Below are 10899 nucleotides of genomic sequence, written 5' to 3'. Positions count from 1 at the left end.
TGTTGCTGCAATCTTGTTATTCTTAATGCTTGTCACTAGGGCCCGAGTGGCATGATCTTAGATTTGAGCTCTATATTGTTGCTTAGATTGTATCTACAAGTTGTATGCACATGTCACTATCCGGAACCAAAGGCCCCGAAGTGACAGAAATCGGGACAACCGGAGGGGATGGTAGTGATGTGAGGATCACATGTTTTCACGGTGTGTTAATGCTTTGCTCCGGTACTCTATTAAAAGGAGTACCTTAATATCCAGTAGTTTCCCTTGAGGCCCGGCTGCCACCGGCTGGTAGGACAAAAGATGTTGTGCAAGTTTCTCATTGCGAGCACGTACGACTATAATTGGAAATCATGCCTACATAATTAATAATCTTGATGTTCCGTCTTAATGCTTTGATTCCTATCAATTGCCCAACTGTAATTTGTTCACCCAACACTTGTCACTTATTGGAGAGTTACCACTAGTGTAGATCGCTGGGAACCCCGGTCCATCTTTCATCATAATATACTTGTTCTACATGTCATTGATCCAAAGTGTGCTTATTTTGAGACTGGCAAAGTGGCCTCTGTTCTTGGATCGACGTGCTTGTGTCGTTGTCATGTAACCAAGCACACGTCTCTGGTATGGGTCTTATTGACATCAAAGGAACCATTGCATTGCTTTCGCTTCCTGGTGAGCTTGGCAAATCAAAACGCATTTGTTAAAAAATAAACACATCCACCATAAATTTTAGTTTGTGCACGGGGTGTCAAAAAACTCACATAGCCTCAATATGCTCCTCATTTTCTTGAAGATTGACATTGTAAAAGCCTTTTACTCGTAGAATTGGAGCCAAGGATATGGTTTCAGCCAGGGTAAGAAGGGCAATATGTTTTTTTCGAAAAGAGGATTTACCCCAGCCTCTGCATCGTGATGATGCACATGGCCTTTATTAATAAGTTCAAAACAAACCGAAGTGTGTGAGCATACCCTATAAGGTACCTACTGTTATCATACCTGTTGTCGTTCAACTGGAGGCTCATGTAGCCCAAGGAGCTTTGGCAACCGAAGCCCAAGAACATGGTGTGCGATACAAGGACTAGTCCACACAAGGGTATCCCAACTTACCAGCCTGGAATTCTGAGATCTGGCCTCCTATATAAAGGACCAGGAGGGATCGACGGGAGGACGATCCAAAGATACGTAGCCTAGACCTCACCATAGCCATCACGGCAACATTGCAAAACCCTAATCCTCATCAATCAAAGCAAGCAAGCAACATCTAGGGTATTTCCTCGGGGGGGGGGGGGGGGGGGGCAAAGCTAGTTAAATTGTGTCCCTTGTGTTGTGTTGTTTGTACACCGACGAATCCGCCAGCGTGCTCCACTTCCATAAAACCCAAATCCATAACCATGGGCATTGCCGTGGTACCCCACGTCACTTGGAGAGTCATGCTTAAAGGCATTCCTGGAATTGAGGCAAGGGGACTCTGCCCGGCTTTTGTTTCATTGTGGCAATGTACTTGCTATAAACAATTCTATAATGCCATATATTTGGGGTTCATATCCCAGCTACGTGAGAACTCAGCAAGATTCAAAGCTAGCCTTTATGCGGCCGATGCGGCGACAAAGACAATATGCTGGGGGATCTTTCTACAAGTGTCCCTGAGACTCAAGAGGCCTTGTTTGGGTTCCAAATCCAATCATTTGTGGTGGAATGATTCGGTGTTGTTCACAGTAATGCTTCAAATTCGTTTTAAGGCAAAGCAAAAGTATACGACATAGAAGAGGGGATCTTGTTTATGCTCCCCCTTGCTTTGCACGAAAAAGAGGTAAACAAGTATGTCGATTGGGCCTGTTAATTTTATATATGTTCTTGTCTACTACTGAGTGGGCATGAGATCCAAAGATAGGATAGAAATGTTCTGTTCGAGATCAACACAAATTCTTTCTTGCACACTGCATTGAGCACCAGTTCTCTTCTCCTTAATAGGTCGAGGAACAAAAATATTAGTAAGTGTTTTGGGTACCATTTTAGATAGATGTGACATTGTACATGAAATTTATCCATCAAGGTTTTGGGGAAGTTCGGGAGGCCAATCTGGCACGTAGCCAATCGATATCTCAAGATACAGGGATCTACTATTCCCACAAAAAATGGACGCCAATTAGGCGCGAAAGTTCACGCGACGCCCGAGCATTTCTGTACCTAAAACACAACATTCAGTCCAAGATACAACTCAATATCAAACTATAGACCATTATCCCATAGCAGACTCACGATAATCATTTCAATCATTTGAATTTCATATTTCATCAAAATGCTGCAACTGACATAAGTTCAAAATAGTTTGCATTTTTAGTACCAATAGTCCTAGAACTTGAGATGAACATATACAAAACCAATATTGCCCGACGCGATGGTCCAAATAAAATCAGAAACTGTCTCGAAGGCGTGGATTGTGTCTCGCCATGGGGACAGAATTCTCACGTTCGTGTTGTATATTTCTGCAATGAAATAAGCCGACAACTACCATTCATTTATGCTAACAACATGCCTCCCTAAATTAGCCTACCAAACTAGAGCGAAACCGATTGTCCGAACACATCGCCGTCATCGAAGAAATGGTCGAAATCGTCGTCAAAGGCGCCGAACATATCGTCCATCTCCACGGGCGCCCAGAGCTCGGAGTCGCCGTCGGCGCCAGTGTCCGCGGCCACGGAGGACGAGACGTCGGCGCTGTACTCCTCACGCTTGCTAGTGTCGTCGGACAAGGGCGACTGCGGCGGGTTGCGCGCGGTGCCGGCGAGCGCGTTGATGTGGGTGGGCACGGCGTGGCAGTGGTCGGCGATGTAGGTGACGATGAGCACCCCGGGATTGGCCGGGCTGCGCTCCACCAGCTTCCTCGCCGTGCACGCCTTGAGGCTGCTGCACTTGTAGTATCCTCTGCATTCACAAGCAGCTCAGCTTCAGTACAGGTCACTTGTGGCACCGTGTCGTTTCAAGGTCGCCTTATGGTCTGAGAATTTTAGTGATTACCGTGGGTACGGGGAGCCCTTGATCGGTTTCTGGCCGTACTTTCGCCACGCCCACTGGTCCTCGGGGCCGGAGACGCCGCCGTCGGCGACCGGCACCTCGCGCACCACCTTCTTCACCTGGCTCTTCTTGCTCTTGCTGCATCAAACGCGCAGTGTGTCTCAAACATGGCTCGATCCTATAGGCAAGGTATTAGCTGTAAAGCTATAACCAAGATGTGCACCTTCTTTTAGGTCTGTGTGCCCGACCGCTTGGTTTCCGGCCGGCCTGCTTCCTCGCACTCGCCGGCAGTGGCTGCTCGGACGTCGAGGCTGCCGGGAAGGAGATGAGCACCTCGCGCTCACGAGCGGACGACGACGGTGTGATGGAAAACGGCGCCCGAGACAGCTGCTCGTGCTCCAAGTCCAGGTACTCCAGCACGTCGTATAACGGCGACGAGGACGCCGCCGCCCTCACCGGTTGCACCGGAGCGACGCAGCCAAGGATGACTTCCCGGCAAGGAGCGGCCACCGGAGGCGGCTCTGCAGCTTCGGAGCTGGGGACGTCGACGGCGCCGGAGCCACCGACGCAGCTCCTGACGACCGCCTCGAGGCCCCAATCGCCGCCAGAGCTGTCCATCCAGGACTCCTGTAGAGGCAAAGGTTAGAGGTGAGGAAGTCTGACGATCGACCATGTACGGCGTGGTTGACTTTGGCACGAGATTGCGGCTGAAGTTTATATAGTGAGCCGAGCTTGCTCGCTCGCTCGCTCGGTAGAAAGTCAAACGCCCCAAGCTAGTGCCCAGCACGAAGCGCGTCAGCGATTGATCGACGGGCTCCCTCCCGGCGATCAGGATATAAAGCTTGAAGATCGCATCCGGATTTTACACGTAACACCTTCACGTGCCGCGTCCAGATGCTCTATAAGTGGGCGCAGCTGTCAGCTATCCCTTGACCAGCGCATTGTTTTCGTTTGATTTTGACTTTGCGCCAAATGTCAATCAAGAAACTCTCTCCCTCTCTAGCAGCATGACTTGGCCGCTGGTGCCATCGATCAGCTGGGAATCAACCTGGGATTATGCTCCGGGAGTCGGAGTTGTTTAAGGCGCAGATACCGTAGTTTATCGTTGACAGTTTGTACTTCGCAACTGAAGTTAAACTAAACTAATCACACTTCCTCCGTCGCTCGGATCTGGCATTCTGGCTTCAGTTTGTTAACTATCGCTTGACATTTGGTAATGTCAAACGAGAGAGAAGAGGGCCCGGGTGATCGCGACGATAACGCGCTAGCTGCTGTGGTGTTTGGTAGGTTGCATCTATCTTAGCGCTTCGGGGGTGCAGGTCTTTGGGGAGGTCATGTTCTTCATTTCGTTATGTAGCTTGTGAAGCCACTAGTTACATGAAGTGGACAACTATGCCCTTTTTGTTTGGTATATGCTGCACACAAGTTATCTTTTCTTGGTTGATGCACACCACTCATATTTGTGTCACACATAAGGCTACTATGGTAACCTCTTACATTGAAACGGTGAAGTCTCCTAGCAGCCATGAGTGAATACTAACAGTTATCAATATTCAGTTCATCAAAAGTAGTGGTAATAGGCATTAAAACCTTAACTAATAGTCACCCAATGGCTGATGCACCACAATAAAAAAAAAACCATAGTTCATGATGAATCACAATATCATCATCGGAGGGGTTAGTATATACCACTTCTCACAATATTGCAGACCAAAAATCAGTTTTAATCCATCCCTAACTAATGGAGGGATATCAGAACACCTCGCAAAATATACATGATCGCAACACCAGATCATGACCACCAGTGACACAAGAGCAACAAAGAGGCGGCATTAATCAAACTTTCAACGCAACTAGGTCCTAAGCCAGACCCTCCTCCCACCTTCAAACATGTGGCATCTTAGCATAGTCGCCACCTTCAGCTTTGTTGTCACCAAGGTAGTCTACTAACTTGATCATTGATCACAAGCATGGATCCAAAAGTTGTCTCTCACTAATAAGTTTGGGCATCAAGATCGTCATCATCTCAACATAGTGCACAATGAGCTTCTTCACCAAGTAAAATTACTTCGGGTAGGCCTAAGATTGAGAAGATAGTGTGTCACTGTAGATCGACACGTAGGTTATGAACAAGTAAAAAAGAAACGGTGCCGGGTTATCTTACCAGGAGGTGTTGCCTCAACTTCTCCTCATCATCAATCAGAAAACATGTGTTGTCATTGCTCCATTTGAGCTTGCCTTCCTCTCTTATCTTTCTTATCTAGGTCCTCCTCTCTTCACTCCTTTTGTGGTTTTACCATAGTTTAAACAACCGAACCGGTGAAGTTATCGGTTTAGGTTTTACCGATAAGACTGATGGTTCATTGTCTGGTTTTTGAAGATATAAAGTAATATGTTTTTAGTATAAATGTGGAAATAAAAAAAGAATGTCATAATAACACATTACGAACATGGCAGATTAGTTAGCACCAACAACTTGCCATGTCCTAGACCCTCGCCGCAAGTAACAAACCCGCAACAGTCAAGCATGTATGCATTTTGCATGCAGTAAAGCCCATTAGACATCCCATTGGATGTAATTTCAGTGATACCGTGTATATGATTTGACAAAAGTTAAGTGTCCCTACAATGTACATAAAGTTGTCATGAGCCTTCTGGTTAGTAGCATGTTCCCCTACGGTAGGCAGTTCAGTGCACCTAAAAAACCGACCAAAGCGTTGGTTCTAGTATTTTTCGGTTGAACCACCGGTCTGATCCGGTTTTTAAAAGTATGGGTTGTACTCGAGAAGAGTGATCACGGACCTTTAAGTTGAACTACGGTGCATATTGAAGAATAATACTAAGAATGAAACACATACAAAAAATCACTACCAACAAACTATACACATCTAGCACATGTTTACAGATCTAAGCTACAACATCAAGGAGTATAGTTTTTTACAGTAAGCGTAATAACATTTAGTACCGAGGTTGAGGACGAGGGAGTAGCCAGCGGGACCGCCGTTGTTGTGCTCGAGGGAGAAAAATGCATGACCGACCTTGCCTGGCCCGAGAGAGAAGAAGGCAGGACCTACAAGTAAGGTAAGCATGAAAATAGGTTCCTTTATCTAACAATTTGACCTTTTTGGTTTGAAAGGATGAACGGAAACTACCCCACCGTGACCTCTTCTTCTCGATCGACACATTCGGTAGGATAAAGTTGTGATGTTGTAATTTTGAATCATGTGTGACTCTGTGATGCTTTGTTTTATGACTTATATATGTTGATGATGTTCTATACGATTTTTTGTGTTCTTAGATGAAGCAGTGGTATGTCGTACGAAGAGGGGAGTTGCAGGAGTACAATTCATGGGGACAGTGTGAAGACGAAGTGACGTGTTACAACAACAACATGTTTAAAGGGTTTAAGAGTAGACATGAGGCGAAAAAGTATTACTTAGAGTACTTAAAGCATGGAGAGAGGAACAGCCAAGAAGTTCACAATGCATCTCAGATCGGGATGAGCAACTATAAAGTTCGCAATAATGCAACACATATGGGGTCTAGTAAAGTGAAGGACTTTACAATCTTGATCAAATTCATCGTGATTGTGGTGACCCAGCGTACCACTGCATGGTGTAGTACACAAGTCGTTGACATAACACAAGTGAAACACCGTTCCACTCATATTACATCTCTCAGAGTGGTACAACAGAAACATATGCGAGTCCAAGGTATGTCTATAGAAGTACACACGAACTGTTTACATAAGATCCACACAGCCTCCTACTTTATAGTGAGGTAAAACTTCAAATAAAGCTCCAGAAGAACGACTCGTAGTCTCTCTTATTGCTAACTCAAGTTTAAGAGCTACTTGGCTTGCTATAGAATTCTAGCTACTTAGGTGCTAGGATTAGGAAAAGGTTCCCTTCTATTACTAGTCTAGGTTTCCATAATAGCTGATGCAGGGGTTGACTCCATTGACTTCTTTGATTGGATTCTTCATATTGTTGCAGTTGACTCCTTTGTCTTCGAGTTCCACGGTAGTTTCTCCTTCGGTGCCTCCATAGCTAAGCAGGGGATTTAAGGGTGGGATGAGTACGAGCGTACTCAACAAGTTCATATTAGGAAATAGGTGTATCATGCACTAGCTACAGCCATAGACCAGAAAGTCATAGGCTAATGCAAGTTTTCATAAACATTTCTTCAAAAGGTTTATTTTATTCTGAAAACTATGCCCATCAGTCTTCACAGGTTGACTAGAACTTCATGGAGTTCCTTTCCTGCCGCGTTCGCAGTTCCCTTCCCGGAACAGGGAGTGACAGTCACAATTCAGTATCCTCTGCAGAGGTGCGTTACTTTTCCCATAAGAGAACTTATCCTTGTTGCCAACCGAGTAGCATGCTCGTCCACACTTCCTTTGGTGTGAGGCCAGGTGTAAGATCCAAGCCCACACCGCCTTCTCCGCGACTGCAAACCCACCCTTTTGTCCAACCGTACACCTCCAGTAGACTTCCCCCGATAATACGGCTTTACTCATGGTGTACTCCGGACAATCCTTCATAGATCGTAGAGCCATCATCACTAATGGATGGGGATTTAAAAGGCCATCCCAACCTACGGCAGTGCCTCCAACACCCCGCCGGTTCTACCAATCCGTTGGCGTGCAGAAGGGAAAAGATACGGCTGGCTTCCCCAGAGCCATTATAGATCTCATGGTCAACGCGGTTTGTACGGCGCTAGAATCACTGGACGGCATTGGTAATTAATCCTAGGGTGATATAACCCATTGCAATGGAACCTCCACCATATCAACACATACCATGGTTCCATTGCCCACCACATAGTCATATTCATAATTGGAAAATAATATTTTGCTTTTCAATGCATGAGTGATAAGTATAGTACTTTGCATATAGTTTGATAAAAATAATCAAATGACATGAGCAAGCGATGAACTTGCCTTTCTTGACTGCAAGATTATGCAGGCAAAAGCTTCGATACGTGAGAACTCCAAATGCTGAAATACCATCATCGTCCGGTAAGGACAATGTTTAAAGAACTGGCAAAGATGCTATAATGCATAGTATGAGATGCAATCGTCCCGAGCGTAACCTAACCTCGATGATTTAGGATTGAGTGAGTTATAAAGATTTCTTTAGGGTGTGTTGCACTTTTAGGATGGTTCTCAAACAAGGTTCTTATTAGGGTTTGTTTATATTAGCATCATAACCAGGTGATATAAGACATCATAACAATCTTACACATAAGGAATAGTGGTAGAATAATATATAAAGAACAGTTGTCAATTTTAGGTTCTACAGAACATGGTTGATGATTACTTATACTATACTTCAAAAGAATAACTTTTGAAGAACATGTTGTTTAAGAATTAAGAAGTATTTCAAATAAGAACTATGGCTTCTATGGTTTGATTGAAATTTGTACTTCAAAAGAATAACTTTTGAAGAACAGGTTAAATAAGAATATGAGCTACTATACATAGGAGCTATGGCTTTCTAGGGTTTACTATTGGATTCACTTAGTACTATAATAGGAACTAGTTGGGTTCTTAACTTGGAATGGTTTCTATATAGCAAGTATTGGTAGGTTTATTGCTATGGTTTCTTCTAAGCATCATATCAAAGGATGGTTATCAAGATGGTTCTATAAATTGGCTTTTAGGGTTTACTATGGTTTCACAGTTGCTTCACCAAGTAATCTCTAATTGCTTCTAAGCTAAGTGGCTTATCATTTCCTAATTAGGGTTTAGTTGAATAGGAGCATATGATGAGAATTACTACACAAGATTGGTATTAGGGTTCATCATTATGGTTCTACTAGGGTTTAATGATTGAGGTTGATCTTAATGGTATGGTATATAGGAGTGGTGATCAATGGTACTAATTCAATTAACAAGTTAGGGTTTATACCTAGGTGACATTAGTGGATCATATAGGTTTTAATTAAGAATAGGAACATGAAATGATAATCTCATGTGACTTGGTTTTATGCTAGTGGATCATAAGCATGCATTCATTTGTTTCTTACTAGGGTTCTATAGGTATAGATGAGGCTTATATGATTACATGAGCTAAACCCCTAGGGTTTTAGGATTGCAACTATTTAGGATGAACACATAAAATAATGGAATCCAGTTTCTAACTTAGAATGAAACTAAGGTTTCTAAATTATGATCCAATTCTTAAAGTAATACTTGGTACTAGAACTAATGTGATTAAGTACTTGAAATAGAGTTATTAATAATTTTAACATGCTATTAATTTTTAGAGGGTTTAAGAATTAAAATAATTACTAGTTAGGGTTTAATTTCCAGAATTAGGGTTTTATAATTATGATTAGGTTTTAAACTAATGACTTGTTAATTAAAGAATGTTTAAGTAAACAAGTTTTTGGATTACCAAAATGATATTATCCTTTAGTATTTTCTTGATTTATTATTATTTTAGAAAGTAGTAAATTAGAATTCTCAAATTAGGGTTTATGAATTACCACTAATAATTAAGTTAATGAAAATATGATAAAGAAAATTAATCTTAACATTTTATTTAGTTACTGAATAGTTGAATTTTAAATTTTTAACTTCACTAATTATTGAATTCAATTTGCATTTTAAACAATTAGAAAGACATAATTAATAAAGATAAAAATAAGTGAATTTTTATTTTGACACACATTTTTGTTTTATATTTTATTTGGATAGAGTTTATTTTTGTGAGCATTTTGATATATTATTCATATTTTTCTGAGTTGAAATGAATTTTCTATGATTTTACAAAGTTTCTGCAATTTTCTGGAATTTGAAATTAAACAAAAAGGCTAAACATACCGATTCGTTTCTAGTCTGAGAGACAGACATGTGGGGTCTGGTCCAGGTCAGCTGCCTCGTTGGCAGTTGACCGAGTCAAAGTGGTCAACGGTCCCACTGCCACGTCAACATCACCGGCGGCTTGACGCCGGCGAGGCAGAACGCGACGGCGACGCCGATTTAGGGCTCCCCGGGATGATCTACTATATGTTTCTGGACCCCCATGACCTACTGAGCATGATGGTGTTGGTGGTTCACCGAAATACCCACTGGAGCATCGCCGGAGAAGACATCTGCGGCGGCGCTGCTCCGGCCAAACGGCTAACTCGAGCTAGGGATGATACTAGGAAGCGAGAGTAGGTTCTACAGGCGCGCAAACTCACCCTGAGTAAGATGGTGTGGTCGGCGACGTCGATTGTTGTCGGAGACGGCGACGATTGGAGATCTCCCGGTGATGTGCTGCAGAAGGGAACGAGGAAATTGATCCTCCACACGGCTCCCCTGGATGTTGGGCTCCTCCCAGAAGCTCCTTGAGTCCAGGCGCTCCTCCTGGACCACGCGCCAGAGGCTGGGGTGGCCTCCTCCGTCGGCTTCGTCTTCGACTCCGGCGACAGAGAGTGGATGAATTTGAGAGATAGGGAGCGTCTGAGAAGATTTGAAGTGGCGGAGGCGAGCAAGGCGTGCACGGCGATACCCTCCACCTATTTATAGGCCAAGGGAAGCTCTGAGGCCTCGACACGACGACGGCAATGGTGGAGAGGTGGCGGTCTCTGGAAGCTTCTAGCTGGCAAGGATGTTCTCGTCCGTCGATAAGCTCGGACGCGAATCGAGTTGGGCGCGGTTCTGAGAGGTCTGGCGACGTCCGGGCAAGCTTATCGACGAGGACGTCGTGGCCCATCGCGTTGCGCCGTCGTGCACGGAGACGAGGACGACGACGTGTTTTATTCTCGCACGATTTTTAAAGCCACCGAATCGGTATTTGGCTTGGGCTGGGCTGCTCTGGTCCTTTGCCGAGCCTCGACGTGGGCTGGTCTGGCTGGCTGCTGCGGTCCACCAGGTAAGTTTCTCTCTCTCTC

General features: G+C 44.2%; 1 protein-coding gene across 1 annotated transcript; it reads right to left on the bottom strand.

The window, feature by feature from the left end:
• Window positions 1-2417: 2417 nt before the first annotated feature.
• On the bottom strand, window positions 2418-3777 carry LOC127327739 (uncharacterized). Its single transcript, XM_051354538.2, has 3 exons — window positions 3239-3777; window positions 3019-3153; window positions 2418-2925 (listed from the first exon to the last, which is right to left on the bottom strand). Exons 1-3 carry the CDS (start codon window positions 3631-3633, stop codon window positions 2559-2561), a joined length of 897 nt encoding a protein of 298 aa, XP_051210498.1. The 5' UTR covers window positions 3634-3777; the 3' UTR covers window positions 2418-2558.
• Between the last annotated feature and the right edge of the window lie 7122 nt (window positions 3778-10899).

Source organism: Lolium perenne, chromosome 1, assembly GCF_019359855.2.
Source record: "Lolium perenne isolate Kyuss_39 chromosome 1, Kyuss_2.0, whole genome shotgun sequence".
Classification (NCBI taxonomy): domain Eukaryota; kingdom Viridiplantae; phylum Streptophyta; class Magnoliopsida; order Poales; family Poaceae; genus Lolium; species Lolium perenne.
The sequence above is the reverse complement of the archived record's forward strand: the minus strand, read 5'-3'. Positions and strand labels throughout refer to the sequence as shown.

Excerpts from the sequence above, each read along its gene's own strand:
- LOC127327739 (XM_051354538.2), bottom strand. The coding sequence starts at position 3,633 with ATGGACAGCTCTGGCGGCGATTGGGGCCTCGAGGCGGTCGTCAGGAGC. Across the intron at positions 3,154-3,238 it reads GCACACAGACCTAAAAGAAG|CAAGAGCAAGAAGAGCCAGG; the intron begins GTGCACATCTTG and ends CGTTTGATGCAG. Across the intron at positions 2,926-3,018 it reads AAGGGCTCCCCGTACCCACG|AGGATACTACAAGTGCAGCA; the intron begins GTAATCACTAAA and ends TTGTGAATGCAG.